Here is a 15,816-nt window from a genome sequence, read left to right as displayed (position 1 = left end):
TCCCTCCCCCACTTCCATATCTAAGCTCACTTAGACTTGGGAGTCAGTGCCCGGGTGGGGGGGGGGGGGATCTCCATGCTCAGCAGGGTACAGACAGCTTCACCCTGCTCACATGAAAGAGAAAGTGGTGGCAGTTCTCTTCCCCCCGCCCCATTTTCCAATGCCCATGGGGGCTTGGAAAATTGTGGGTGGGGGGAGCAAACTGAAGAATTTCTGGGTGTTTTTTTTGCCTGAATATTTTCAGTCAAATTTCCAGGTTAAATACCCCTGAACCTGAAATTTATCGATCAGTACTCATGTCTATTCCCATCTCCTTGGATTAGCGTCAAGACAAAATATTATAGGCCATTGGCTAAAATGTTCACATTGCTTTGAGTGGCTTTAAAATGGTAACAATGGTGCAAGAGGAGAGTATGTTTGATTTATAGATAGTCTGCCTTCCTGATTGAGACTCAAAACAGACTATGTAGTGTAAATTAGTCCAATCTGTAGAATAAGACATCTGATAAGCAAGAAATAGCACTAGGATTTTAGAAATATGAAATAAATCTTAAGTATTACACATGGTATGTCAACAATGCCAAAAATTGGAATTGCCTTTTAAAAGTTTGTGTTAGTAATATGTTTGCATGCACCTATCATGTGTTCAGGTGTTTATCACATTTCTGTCTCCACAAATGCTACTCACTTTAGAAGTTTAAAACTCGGCTACACCAAATTTAATTCTATCAGTCTCTCTGAGGCAATAATGAGAGTTTCTATTTGGATAGCTCATCTCTGATGTCTTTCTATTCCATTTCTATACATCCTAGTCAAGGCAGTATAACGGCTATATGGAGAGGAATTGGCAGGTTAGCTTTTTTGGCTTATGATTTGTCAAATGGTTAACCTGCCAGGTAAGATTTGATCAGATTCTTCCCACTCCACTCTCCAAACCAGAACAAAAGGGCAATCTGAGATCCAGAAAATGAAAGGATATAGGACAACTGAACACTGATTGCTGCATGATGGGGGCAAATCTGTGTTGCAGCAAGATTTTTTGGTTCAGATCTCTTTCCTCAAGGACTGCTTTCACTTTCCGTCCTCTCCGCAGCAAGTGAGACCACTTTTAGCACAACTTTTAATTTGCTTCGCTGCCAGCGTGAGGAGTGGGAACAGCTTTGCCCCAGAGACCTTCCCTCCACCCACAGCCAGCTTTTCAAAAAGTAACATCGACATAATTCTAGGTTAAGGCTTAGCCAGCAGTCTTGACCATCAGGTGTAATGAGATCTGCGCCTTTAAGAATCACTTGATGAACGGAGTTGAGAGAACCAGGCCTGGACAGCTCTCTGCAGAAAAATTCCAGGGAGAAGAGGGAGTGCCATCTCATGTGTAAATAGAGAAATGTGAGGAGAGCCCTCTGCAAGCCCACTGCACGGAGAAGAGTCTTAAGATATGCGTTCCATGTGTAATGGGCTATTATCATGCAAAAAGAAAAAAGAAAATTGTCTTTGATGAAGTTTTAAAACTTTTAATTTGCAGAGGGACCTGAATAAACTTATTCTAGACAGTGTGACCTCTAGCTCTGGAGAAGGGTCAGTATACATAAATTGTAATGCATACCTTATCAGCAGCATTTGTTATACGTAGAGAAGCAGTAAGCTCTTCAGCAGCAGTCAAGTCTTGCTGTAATTTCTGCAGCTTTATTTCCTAAAAAAATTATTTGCATCTTTCATTTGTTCTGGTGAACTGGGCATTAAGTAAAATTAAAATGGCAGAAGATACAAAACTCTTTCAGTTTCCAACTTCAGCCATACCATGCTTATTAATGGTAATTCAGCTTTTCAGTATTCATAATGTAAATATACACCATGGTACCTGTTGCTCATATCTTGGCATCATTTCACATGGTGGTTTCTCCGGATCTATAGTTTTGGAAGCTTTCAGCAACTCCCTACAAGAGAAAGGAATTAACTTTCTTAGGCACGGTTATTCATGACAAACAGAAATGAATACTCTTAATAAAGAATAAACTTTGCAGGATGATAGTGCTTATGCCTGCTATTAAAATATTACTGCTTTCATTTGACAGGAAGCAGCACACTTATTGCTCTACAGCCAAAGCCACTGTAGAAGAAGAAGAAGAAGAGTTTGGATTTATATCCCCCCTTTCTCTCCTGCAGGAGACTCAAAGGGGCTGACAATCTCCTTGCCCTTCCCCCCTCACAACAAACACCCTGTGAGGTGGGTGGGGCCGAGAGAGCTCCGAGAAGCTGTGACTAGCCCAAGGTCACCCAGCTGGCGTGTGTGGGAGTGTCAGGCTAATCTGAATTCCCCAGATAAGCCTCCACAGCTCAGGCGGCAGAGCTGGGAATCAAACCCGGTTCCTCCAGATTAGATACACGAGCTCTTAACCTCCTATGCCTCTACTGTTTGTAGAGGCATGTACCACTTGATCCTTGAGGCAACCAAATATCTTCTACAAAGGAAAACCATTTTATAATTTAAAAAAAATGTATATTGCTATAGAATCAGAAAGCTCTCAACTGAAGACTGAATTGCTGAATCAGTAGGACTGGAAGTTTAAGGGCAGATTTTTGAAGCTATTTTAGTCCTGATGTGTTGCTATAACAGAATGAAAAAGAACTTCAAGACAGTTAGCATCAGCAGGAGTTTGCTTATTAGGGTCCCTTTAGGGTCCCTTATGCACTCTTCAGTATCTTGAGAAATTACACATAGGGATGGCTTGGCAATATGCATATTTAAAATTGATCATCCTTGTAACTGACCAATTGGAAATTACCTCATTGACTGAAAGCCTTAAGTCTTTAAGCGATTTTTATTACATAGCTGGCTTGAGACCAAGGCCCCCAGCACCCTTTTGAGCTTGCAGGCACACTTGGAATTCTGATACGGAATGGTGGGCCCAGCAACAAAATGGTTGCCATAACATGGCTGCCACAGCTTAGTTTCAATAACAGTGCCGATTCTTGTGCTGTAGTGGCAGCTGCTGCCACAGCAACATTTTACAAAATCTGCACTGCCAATCAACCCTCCAATCAGAAGCACCGCTGGGCAGAAACCTTACCTGGCTCATCCACTTTCTAAAAACACTTGGCGGGTGCCAGAAAAGGTTTCAGCGGGGACCTCTGATCTATAGGTTTCATTTCATACTAAGGGTGGAACCTTTCTCTGATGCAGGAAACATTCCTCCAATGAAACAAGTTTCTTCCACAGAAGAAAGGTTGCACAGTTATCAGAAGGGAACATTTGGATACAATCCATCCTGTGCTGATAAATTATATCCAGCAATCTGATGTCTCTAGTTACAGCTGTTCTCCAGGACAGTTTTATAGAAAATAAATATTTCGAGTGAATCTTGAATAATAAAAAATCACACCAATTTCTGCTCCCTGCAACTTACTGTATATTTTCTGTAAACATTGTCTCCCCCACCCTTAACTCCCATTCACATCTACAACTGCTGTTTATTAGATAAAATCACACTTTGGTTATTTTCTTTGCGGGCGACTTGCCCAGCTCCTTCCCCAAATGCTGTCCTCCAAACTCTGTTATTCACAAGTTCCTACAACTAAACTTAGCAGAGTTCAGGCAGCTTTGTTGTCATGCAAGCTCATAGCCAGGCAGGAAGGGGGGCATTTCTAAATGCCCTACTAGTCATGAGTTGGTATCATCGACAGAGTAAACTAAGATGGATGCTTAATTCATGGACTTTTATTCTGAGAGGGGTTCGCCTGACACATGCTTCTCCCTCCCAACTCAGACATGCATAGCAGCAAACAGTGCCACCCCTGAAAGCTCAGCCACTTGTATCTGGATACCAACCAGCAACAACCAATCTCTCAACCCTTTTTAGATCACCCAGTTCCAGGAGGGTGGTAAGGAGGGGGGGCGGGGGGCGGGGATTTTCTCCCAAGGACAAAAGAGGTCAAAAAAGGCCAAACTTGTTAACAGGTTAAAAGAGCTTCATGCTCCACATGTCTGTAGTGGCTTCAACAGAACACATGTCTGGAATCCACAAATCCTCCAGAGCACTCTGGAATCCAGTAGGATTCATGAGCAGCAGTGAGTGCACCTTTTTAACTGAGCTCCCCCATAGTCTGTGGGAAGACAGAAGTGAGGGAGCCCTCCAGACCTCCTCAGTCACACTGTTCCACGAAGTGGGACTACAACAGAGAAAACATGGCAGTTGTTGATCTTGCCCGCTTCAGGCACCCACAGAAGGTCACAGTTCAGTGATTTTCTCAACACATGTTTATGCATGCAAAACATCGTTATGTAAATATTAATTTAAATGTTAGAAAATGTAACTAAGCTCAAATGGAAATGAAATTAAACAAGCAATACTTACTGAGAACTGTGTTCTTTATCTTCCTGTAACTGCATTGTCAGTTTCTGATTATGTTCCTTTTCACTTTCCAACAGGAGTAAGAGATTCTAAAATACAAATCGCTAAATAGTATAGTGTATATCTTTCACATTTTAAGCTGTCTCTTTAAGGCTTATAAGCACTTGGATCATGTCATACCTAGCAAGTTAGATATGAATTTTAGCATCTATTTGATTTAAGTATTGAACATCACCTTCGATATAGAAAGTTGGAAGAAGTATTTTAAACAAATTAGGTGTTGGAAACACAAATATATGAGACCTTAAAGATGTTCCATTCTGGAGTTTTTCCCCACATTTTGTGAGCAATTGCTGGCACAGTCAGAAATTTTTCTTATTAATAAAAGACCCAATAGTCCCTGAGAAATAAATGTGGTTGCAGAGAATAGAAGAAAAGAAAGCTACTGAACCCTGTGCTGAATTTTGCTCAGTCAGTAAGTTCAAATCAGCCCTTATGGGATGGGGCAGTTTCCTATGAACCGAGCCAGTTTCTTCTTCTGCTGAAGACTGTGTCCAAACTATTATAGGATATATGGCGTAGCACTGTGAGTGGGTGCGTGCATTGGGGAATGCTCCACCTTCTTGGGTAATCTGAGTAACTCTGCTTCCTAGGAATTTTAAGGAATGAACGCATGCAGAACATATACTTATAAAATGCAACAGGCAGCTGTGCAAAAAAACATTGCTTTGGGACGCCATTTCTGGAATTTGTTGGCTTTTGTGCAACTTGTTTTATACAAAACTTGCTTCAAGTTTAGCATATGAAAAGTCTCTGCAACAGTATCTCTGCAATGGAGTGGGAGTATCACAATATGTAGTAAACAACAAAGGGTTGGTTTCCTTTGCTCTGGACCATCCCTCCCCCAATGGTATGTACAGCCAAGTCTTGGCACACATTAGTTTACTCTCCTCCTGGATGAATGAGACTAGAACACACCAGCTCCTTATTCTACCATTCAGATTACAAATTCCTCTTGTAAATATATCAGAGAATTAATATATTAATATAATATATTAATATAATAAATATATCAGAGAATTAAAAGATAATTCTTCATAGCATCCCTCACTTACCTGAAATGCACTTTTCTGCACTTCACTTTCCTGCTTGCTTTCAACGAGCTGTTGGGTCAACTGGTCAGTCTCAAATTTCAGTATTTCCTGGAGATTGTCATAGTCATCTTGTAGGCTTGTCTTTCCTTCAAGTACTTTTTCATATTCTAGCCTTCAGTGGAAGACATTTTATATTGTTAACCATGAGACTACACAACTCTTGTATGGAACTTCAGAATTCAGTTATGGAGTAGACAACCATCACTTCGTCTAAAAATATAATGCTCTTCCTATTTAATGCAGTGTAAGGAGTCAATCTGCAATTTTAAATTGAAGATTTAAATCCCCCCCCCCCCTTTTTCCATACTGGTTTGTTGAAGACACCCTTTGAATTCCAAAATACTATGTGGCTTGAGTGAATTAATTGCAAACATCAAAACAAAACCAGGACCAAGTATCTTATAGCGCCATACAAGCAGTCCGTGGCAATGAAATGCCTTAGAAAGATGTAGCATTGCGTAAGATAGCACCTTCGGCGTCAAAGCTGCTACACCACAGAATACAGACAAATGTCTTCTGTGGTTTCACACTGCAGTAAAATATCAGTAACAGCAGGCAGGCTGTCTTTCACTGATGCTTTTCAACCATTGTTGACATTCTTCCCGAGGAGTTCCTAAGATTCCAAATTGATCTTGGGTTCCCTGGAGCACAAGTCGAAAGCCACATACATAGATGGTAAACTTTTCTGGACAGTAGCCATGGTTCCAGACTCTTTATAGCATTTAAACACAACCAGTGCAGTTAGTCACATGAGACAGAAATAGATTTCCTGATTTTGCTTAAATGGTGCCTTTAAGAACACTAATGTAACACTATTTTATTAAAATTTTAGAGGTTTTTTGCCAATAAAGAGATTCTTGTGAATATCAAAAGTGCAGCATAAATCTGAGGGCTCCCATGGTGGTGTTCCCATGCTGGAATGCTGGTGGAAGCTGACTATATTCGGCTTAATTCCTGGGAAAACCCTGGCCTTGTGTGGGTGTCCACTTGGACACTAGCCAGTGAACTGTGGGGCATCCGGCCACCAGTGCCTTTGCTCTCTCCACTGGTAGAGGTGCCCCTTGCACCACTGTAGAGGACAAATGCGGCGATGTTTCCACAGCTCATCTCCCCCCCACAAAAAATCTGGATTGGGCTGCAAATAATCAATATACTAATGAATATATTAGCAAACATATGATAGTATGCACACAGGCCTTGTTCAGACATTACACAAAACCATGATTTAACATCTGGAAAGCGTGCCAGTCTCCAGACCTGCTTTGCAAGGTGAGCGCATCAGGAGTGAAATAAGATTGCCAACACGGAGATGAAACTGGGCCAGTATTCAGTTGGATTCTTTGAAGTGTTCTCAAGTAGACGCTTAAGTGAGATGCACCAACTAAATCAGAAGTCAGGCTTTTGTTATGTCAACCTACCTCACACTATCAAGCTGAAGTTGTACATTCATGTGGCGCAAAGAAAGTTCACTAAGTTCTTTCTCTTGCTTCTCTCTGAAAGCATCATACTCTGTTTTAATGGAAGACAGCTCCTTATCTGCAGACTGCAGAACAATCCGCAAGTCATGGACTTCACTCTTCAGTACTGTTAAACACACAAAACCCTTTAAAACACACATACTGCAAGAGTTGCACAGTAGCTACTAATGATACTTTGATGCAACACTACCCTGAAAAACTAATCTACACACAGCTTCGAAGATTAGTCTCATACACAGAAACAGAAATCAAATAAGCTTATGGAAGATGCAAAAGACTGCCTGGGTAGAATAGTGATTTATTTATTTATTTGTTAATCGCCTCTCCCATCTCTGGCTTGGGGCGATGTACAAAGTGCAATACATAAAAACTGTTTCAACAAGAACCTATGATTTAAAACGAAACAGTACCCAAATAATAGATAAAATAATCCACATAGTCCATAAAATCAGAATTTAAAAACTGGAGTACACTAGAAGTTGTAAAACCAAGTGTAGAAATAAACCTACTTATGGGCTAAAGAAACAAATAGAACCAGGGGAGAGTGGTAGTCAAAAATCGGCCTCAACAAAATGCCTGGTGGAACAGTTCTGATTTGCAGGCCCTGCAGAACTCCGTAAAGTCCCACAGGAACCTGATCTCCTCTGGGAGACTGTTCCACCAGGAAAAGTTCCACCAGGCCAAGGCGGAAAAGGCCCTGGCCCGCGTTAAGGCCAGATGGACCTCTCATGGGCCAGGGGTAATTAGGAGTCCCTTGTCTCCTGATCTTAATAATGATTGCACAGAGTTCGGTTGTGATACAAAACTCTTTTTCTGAAAGTGTACATCCATTCTGCTGCTAATAAAGGCTTCTCTCTGTAGCCACAGAAAATGGCAATGGAACTCCATCTAACCTTTTCTGTATTTGATTTTTTGTTAACATCCTGTATTCAAATCCCTCCTCCCCCATTTTGAAGGTAAAGGCTGTCGTGTTGCCAGATTTTTGTAGCAACCTGGCTGTTTTAGACTGTGCTACCCAATCTCTTCTGATCTCAAACACCCCTTTCAGGCATCAGAAATACATTTTGGCCAAATGAAAGCAGTAACATCAGTACTAAAAATCTGTAAAAAGGGAACTGCAGTGAAAAGTAACACAAACAAAAAATGCCAAAGAACATGTTGTGAATGGAAGAGTGTGACCATCCACTTATGTGGCAAAACTTACCCAAAGAGACTACACGGTACTATATTACAAGTCAGGGACTACATACAGAAATTCAAATTAGAAAAAATCCTGCATGCAGAGCAGATATATGAATCTGGATGTGCTGTTTTGTATCACACTTCTTCAGTAAGTGGATAAATGCAAATACTGCAATAAAACTGTATAAAACGAGAATAACTGTGAATGTTCCAATTACATACAGCTGCAGTTCAAGAGTTTGAATGTTGCCTGCCATTGGACAGCTGCCCAAAATTAGCATACTATGAGGCTGTATTGTCCTACAATCCATATCATCATACAGACTTACTGTCAGCCTTGCACTGGGTGTCCTGGTGTTGCTTTTCAAGGGCGTTTATTTGTTCCAGAAGATTTTGCTTTTCCGTTTGCCATTCATTTCTTCCAGATGAGAAAAGCTTCAGGTAAGATCAAAAGGGAAGTCAATAATGGGCATTACTGCGAAGGAATGTGTAAGATAGGCAGCCTATAGAGACAGAGAACATAGCCTAGTATTTGTCAGTCAAAAACAGCTTGTTGGTCAGTCTTGGCATTTCAAGGAAACAAGCAACCAGGGAAACTAGACCAAACCTTCATGCAATCAGTGAAGCTTTCTGTCAAAACAGTGACTCAATAACCACAACACTCCAGTCCTTCGAACATTCCCATTCAATGGTTCTCTTACCTCTTGTATCTGTGTACAGTGGCTCTCCAACTTGTACACATGCTGCTGAAGTTTTACATTTTTACTTTCTTCCTCATCTAACTTGACCTGACAAGTGCTTAACTGTTCCTGCAACAGGGGGAAAAGTTAAAAGTTAAATACTGTTATTGAATTATCATTAATTTTAACTGGTTTCTAAACACAACTTTGTTCATCCAAATTAAACACCCTATAGAGCAGTGGTGGCGAACCTTTGGCACTCCAGATGTTATGGACTACAATTCCCATCAGGCCATGCCGGCAGGGGCTGATGGGAATTGTAGTCCATAACACCTGGAGTGCCAACGGTTTGTCACCACTGCTATAGAGGGCCCAGTATTATCAACTCTAACAGTCTAGTCAAGAGAACTCACAGAAGCCCAGAGGAAATACTCCAACACCATCAGAGGTGCTAAGCACTTCTCACTCCTTTGCAGTATTATTTTTGAACAGGCCATATTTTATTCTAACGAAGAGAGTAAGCATCTGAGAGACACTTCTTAGTTTAGAGCACACCATCCAATATGCCAACTGGATGAATGCTCAAATCCCAGAGTGCAAAATCAGCACTACCAGGTGCCTTTAAGAATGTTTTCAAGTATTCTCCAGTGATACTCAAACTATTTTTGAGCATCATTGCCCAAGAGAAGGAATATTTTGAATCTAGCTGGAATAGGACAGAATGCAGAAGGTTTAACAAAACGTAACTTGCAGTAATTTAATTTACATACAGTCATCATTTAGATTTTTTTCAGTGTCCCGTCTTTGCAAGAGAGAAACTTGCAAACTATTAATTGCATGTCATCCATTCCTTTGTGACCATTTCCAGAAAAGAACTTCAGAAAAGCCTGACAGCTGTTGATCTGCCCCACCTGTCCAAACTTATATGTAACTTAGCACTAAACCAACTGAGAAATACTGGGCTGGATCCTATCAGCTTTTCCACGTAATCTTACCCAACTTCCCTCCTCACTACAGTCCCTGACCTCTGTGGCTTTTGGCCAAACAGGTCCTATGACTGCTGGCATAACTTTTTCTGTCGTCAAAAAGGGTCACACTTTGGCCAGTAAGAAAATTGCTGAGATTCAATCCACAGCTTCTCAATAAACCCACTCTTTGAGCTTTTAAATGCCTGAACTTTACATTGTTTTGCAGCACTTTACCTGCACCAATCTCAGCTCCTCTGCAATAGCCTCATACGCCTGTTCGTTCATCTCAGCAGGTACAGGTTCATTTAAAATACCATCCATCTCTCCTGAGCTCTGAGTATCAATAGAATTCTGACTCAACGTTTCAGGGCTTAGCCTTGCCACCAAGCGAGATCTTAGCTGAATAGCTTTAGTTGGAGTTGTGATGTTCTGTAAAAGGCATAATACAATGGCTATTCACACAAAAATAAAACAGTTATAGGAATAACTGAAGTATATAGGATGGCATATATATAGCTAAAATTAGTCAAAAGTTCTCACCGCATACCCTAATTTAGTAACAGGGTCAGTATTCCAAACATGAATTTGTATCTCGTGCAATTCCTTGTGCAATTTTAAAAGATTATTTTCTGAAGATATAACTTCATTCCAGTGGTTTGCCTCAAATCATTCATATCCCTTAAACGAGCAGCCACTCATTGTCATCAACATAATTACCTACCTTTATAGTTTCCATGTGTATTTTGTTAAGATGAGAAACCTCCTGGCGTTTGCAAGCCTTGGTTGCTTCCAAAATTCTCTCAAGATGCTGGTTTGCTGTCTGAAGAGACTGAACTTCCAACTCCAGTTCCCTACTTTTTTTCCTGTTTACAAAAATGAATATAGTTTCAGAGGGTAGCCATGTTGGTCTGCAGCAGAAAACAGGGTTTCACTTACCTGTAACTGTTGTTCATTGAGGTCTTGGGCTGCGCTTGCGCAGGCCTGCCGTTTCAGAAGATTTTTACCTAGCCCTAGCAACAGAGGAAGGTGCCCCTTCCCATCTAGACTGTGATGTGGCCTCTTCTCACTCAAACCATCATGAGTACAGGAGGGCGCACCCCCTCGATCCTCAATTCCTTATTTCCACCATAGGCTCCACAAATAGAAAAAGTTGGGTCAAGAAACCCACTGATAGAAGAGTAGACCTCACGTCAGGGAAGGAAGGGGGATATGTATATCTGCACGGAAGACTACAATGAACAACAGTTACAGGTAAGTGAAACCCTGTTTTCATCTTCGATCTTCAGTGCAGTCACACATCGGGATTCTAGTTAGCTTACCCAAAGGAGGTAGGGCGTTCCTCTCTATTGAAATAAAGACTAAAGAGCTGCCTTGCCAACTTCTGCTTCTCTTCTGGATTATAGATCCAGAGTGTAGTGCTGTATTACGGTATTTTCAAATGACCACCTGGCAGCTTTGCAGATATACCAATGGAAGGCAGTGGAGGCAACTTGTGCTTGAGCCAGATCAGCATGGACCTCCAGTGAACTGTGGGAGAACTCCCAAACTGTTCTCTTGGCAATCAACTCAGTCATATCCCGGGCTCTAGAGAAGCTAAAGCAAAGGGGCAACTGTTGAAACTCAAACTTGTAACCAAATTTAACCACACTTAAAACCCAGTGTTGGAACAAATTTTTCCCCGTTTATCGGCAAACTTGCAAAATCTGTCCAGGAACTTGAGCCCTTCTACAGAGGAGGGCACTAGTCAGAATTTTTGCATGGGTTCTGGGTATCCTTTGAGGAGGACTGGCCATCACTGCACCTCTGCTTCTGAGTGTTCTTCCTCTTATGGAAGGGCTGCTGTTGAAATTTCCTGTAGGTAGGATCATGCTGGGGGTGGTGCTGGAATGCCTGCTGTGCCTATAGAATGAGTCGCAAATTCTTGTTGATGCAAAACAAGGTTTGGGTCGAGTGGTTTGGGGGAGGAACCCAAACCACTTAGCACTTTGATTTATTTATTTTATTGGATTTTTATACCGCCCCATCCCCGAAGGGCTCTGGGCGGTGTACAGTATTTAAAAACAGTATAATTAAATAACATTTAAAAGCAGCGATAAAATCTCCCAATACGTTTACCAGTATAAACCCAGGTTTAAGTTTAAATTAAAATTCAAGATGTAGGGTGGCGTCCAGCATTCCAACAGTATAAAATCCCTCCCTCCCCACGATGAAGGGAGGCATGGCGAGTCTCAGTGATGGAAGTATGGCCCAGATGTTAAGGGCCAAAGGCGGGGCACTATTAGCGGCTGGATCCTCCAAAGGCCCGGCGGAACAGCTCCGTCTTGCAGGCCCCGCGGAACTCCCCAAGGTCCCGCAGGGCCCGGACAGCTGGAGGGAGGGCGTTCCACCAGGCCGGGGCCAGGGCTGATACTTGCAAGAAACTTGTTGGCGTTAGCGGCAAATAAAATCGATCCATCAAATGGGAGAGCTTCTATTTTTGCCCCCGTTTCAATACAGAGGGCTGTGTTTCATAACCAAGCGTGCCTGCAAAAACACACAGCTGTAATCAAAGAACAGGCTGCAACCTTGGTGGTATATCTGATGGCATCGATCCGCTGCAGCTAACACCCCCAAACAAGCCTCGTCAGACAAGAAGCCAATGTGAGGTGCAATCTGTTCTCAAAGATTAAATTGGTAACCTCCCATAATAGTTTGCTAATTGGTGATACGAAAGCTCAACACAGTAGGAGAGTAGGATTTTTTCACCCAACACATTGATGAACCTGTTGTCCCTTTCAGCAGAGGTTGATTACTGGTCTGGTTGCTGTTCTGACTGAAGCTCTTCAGCAATGATGAAAGAGGGAGGGGGTGTGACAACAGAAAGGCGCAAGAATCTGGCCTGATACACTAGAGATTTTTCACCTTCCTGGATGCAGCTTCTTTCTGATACGGGCGATCAGGTCAGAAATGCCCTCCAAGAGGAGGAAGGCCACAACTCCTGGGGAGTCAGAGTAGAGTCTACCCAGGAACTTGTCCTCGGGCCGAGCACTGGATGTGGTCACATCAATATCGAGGGGTTTGACCATCTTCAGCATCTGCTCCCTCCCTGTACAGGTGAAGGTCCTTGCTGGGGGAGACTAAATCAGACTCTCCAAGGCAATCATCAGAGGAGGCACCAGCCTGACTGTCTGAGTCCAGAGGTCCAACAACCTCCCCCTTCTCTGGGTCAGATTCCACAGATGAAGCGGGGGGGATTAAATGTTCTGGTTCGTGAGGGGCCACATTAGTAGTCTCGACAATAGACAGGGAAGATAGTTGCAAGCCCCATCTTGCAGCTCACTGGCGAAACATTGCTGCCCCAGGGAAGGCTTGGGGGCTCTGGAGCCAAAGAGGGAAGGCGTGGTTAGGAGTAGGATCTCCCAGTAAGGGACAGTCTGGTTGGGTAACGTAGTCCAAATCTGATAATAACGGTTCTGGGGACACAGAGTGCAGAGAAGGGAGGCGGAATCAAATCTGCTTCTTTTTGGCAGCTGGTAGAAGGTCTGGCACATTGTGAGACTTCTCTCTGTGTTTGGTCTTTGATTTGGCCTTCTTATGGAATGGTTCCATTCCAGCTGGCTTGGTTAGTTCTGTTTGCTTAGTAGTAGATGTTGAAGGAACCCATGGAATTGTGCGGCTGACAGTTCAGCTGGGCTCCAAGATTGCCTGCAGAACTAGGAGTTGAAGCTGCAGCCAAAGCCCTTTCCCAAAGGGCTGCCTTGAGGTGGAGCACCCTATCAGATCTAGCCTTGGGCACGAATCTTTGACGCATGGAACAAGCCTGAACATTATGGGCTTCTTCCCGACAAAGAAGGTGAAGCTTGTGATCATGAGTGAGGGTCACTGAGTGGAACACTGGGCACAGTATTTAAAAGGAGCCTTGGAAGCCATAGCGACAGCAGAGCAAGCACCCAGCGGCCTGGACAAAGCAATGTAGCCAACAAGGAAAAAACGAAACCCAAATGTCAGCTTCAAATGTCACTCACAAAAGAACTCCGCAGGTCAGGAATTGGTTTAAGGAAAGCACACTTCATAGAGATTTAGCGAGGAAAGAACATGCTGCTAGACAAAAACCCACCTCACTGTAGGGTGGCAAAAAGAGAACTGATGGTAGAGGGGCCGCGCCTTCCCATACTCATGACAGTTTGTGCGGGAAGAGGCCGTCACGTCACATTCTCGATGGAAGGAGCGCCCCCCTCTGTTGCTTGGGTGAGATAAAAGACTTCAGAAAGGGCAAGCCTGCTCCCGAGCCGCAGAATTGGACAGGCCAGGATGTGTTCCTTACTTCTGAAGAGGAGGATCACTCAGACAGTCCAATACTTTTAGGCAGCCTAATGAGAAAGTAACATAGCTGGGACTCCGAACCCAAGCAGATCAGATTTTGCCGTAATGCAAAAATCAATAGGATCTCTCAACAACAGAAAAAAGAGTCCATTTTGCAGTGTCTCGTCAGGAAATGGTCCAGAAGTGTAGCCCTGTGCACATGGCAAAATGAATGCCCGCATGTCTATTTTTACGAAAGAACCACTACTGTGTTCGCTTTACAAATGAAACAAGGACCTGGATAAGTGTGCGGTTTCAATCACAAATCCAGTCATATGTACATTGAGTGTAACATGAGAATTACCCAACAGACATCTAAAGAAAATCTGACCCAGGCCTACTGCCTAATAAGCAGGTGTTCAAGAGTGCCTGTTACCAGCATTGACTGGTTAACCAGTGACAGCCTTTCCTGGGCAGAGAAAATCTAGCCTCGATGATGAATACCCTGGAGCTCTAACGTGGAGCTGCCCCTGGACAGTGCTTGGAAGCATCAATTGATACAGAATGCTGCAGCCAGAATGTTGGCTAGTGTGGATCGTAGGGACCTTCTTACTCCAGTCTCGGTCCATCTACGTTGGCTCCCAGAGACAGAATTTTCTCTACACATTTTTTTACAGAATGAACACTTTTCTCTCTCTCTCTTTTTAAAAAAAGCCTTTTTTACGTTTCTAAAATTTTATTATTCAAACTTTTTTGAATACAGAATTTTATCCTTAAAATCCAAAGTGGAATATATATTTGTGGGCAAGTTGTTTTGTACTATAATCGTAGTGCACACTGGTTCAGCTTACTTTGTCAGAGCCTTAAATTCTTCATATTCTTGTTGAGAATTTGCCAATTCTCTCTGCATGTGCAGCAGACGCTCTTTTAGCTTTTCAACAGATGCTGCACAATTGTCTGTTGACATGACGGTAGGACACAACTGCTGACCTGTTGGGGATTGAAAATTACACTGTGAGATCGGAGTGGTCTTTAGATAAACTAAAGGCGAACAAATCAATATGCCAGTGCATTATATTACATTATCAGTCAACTTAAATATAAAACTGGGGTAAAATCAAAGGCTGTGCATCTTGTTTTCTGTCATCACTGCTGGAAAAGAATCTGGCTGGACACAATTATTCAAGGAGTATGTGATTTATTAAATCTAAATCTAGAATGGCCCCCAATTTGCCTTTTTTGTTGTGTGAATTCTGCAGGATTCTTCCCCAACTTCGAAAAAAATCTATTCACTCCTACTTGAATGCCAGATTCTGTACCACACACTTCTGTCAAGCAGATATTTCTGAATTCTATGAAGAGATCTATCTCCCCAATAAGCCTGGTATTGTGAGAAATGAGACTGGCTGTGGCACTGGGCTTAAGAGTCATCGGTATGCTTGGCTAAGCCCTCAACAATAGTTCTTCATTCTCAGGCAACATCTAGAACAGGGGTCTGCAACCTGTGGCTCTCCAGATCTTGGCATGCTGGCAGGGGCTGATGCGATTTGTAGTCCATGAACATCTGGAGAGCCGCAGGTTGCAGACCCCTGATCTAAAACCTGTGATCAAGAGGATGAGGCAGGAACAAGCTGAGATTGAATCCAGACACATTAAAACTACTTGCACCCGAGTCTTTTTGAACACTTTTCTGAACTATACTGTTTGTGAGTTGGCAATACTGA

At 42.6% G+C, this 15,816-nt stretch overlaps 1 protein-coding gene across 2 annotated transcripts in view; it reads right to left on the bottom strand.

Annotated features, from left to right (window-relative positions):
• KIF15 (kinesin family member 15) overlaps window positions 1-15,816 on the bottom strand; it is a 42,395-nt gene that overhangs the window by 13,810 nt on the left and 12,769 nt on the right. For both annotated transcript variants that reach the window (XM_048510836.1, XM_048510835.1), the window contains 10 exons: window positions 14,944-15,082; window positions 10,533-10,674; window positions 10,046-10,240; window positions 8,865-8,972; window positions 8,493-8,598; window positions 6,922-7,087; window positions 5,465-5,615; window positions 4,353-4,438; window positions 1,859-1,934; window positions 1,604-1,690 (listed from right to left, as the gene is read on the bottom strand). In XM_048510836.1, the coding sequence (XP_048366793.1) occupies window positions 1,604-1,690; window positions 1,859-1,934; window positions 4,353-4,438; window positions 5,465-5,615; window positions 6,922-7,087; window positions 8,493-8,598; window positions 8,865-8,972; window positions 10,046-10,240; window positions 10,533-10,674; window positions 14,944-15,082 (1,256 nt within the window). The remainder of the gene's footprint in view (window positions 1-1,603; window positions 1,691-1,858; window positions 1,935-4,352; window positions 4,439-5,464; window positions 5,616-6,921; window positions 7,088-8,492; window positions 8,599-8,864; window positions 8,973-10,045; window positions 10,241-10,532; window positions 10,675-14,943; window positions 15,083-15,816) is intronic.

Source organism: Sphaerodactylus townsendi, linkage group LG11, assembly GCF_021028975.2.
Source record: "Sphaerodactylus townsendi isolate TG3544 linkage group LG11, MPM_Stown_v2.3, whole genome shotgun sequence".
Taxonomy (NCBI): Eukaryota; Metazoa; Chordata; class Lepidosauria; order Squamata; family Sphaerodactylidae; genus Sphaerodactylus; species Sphaerodactylus townsendi.
Note: the sequence above shows the minus strand (reverse complement) of the source record. Positions and strands in the feature narration are given on the sequence as shown.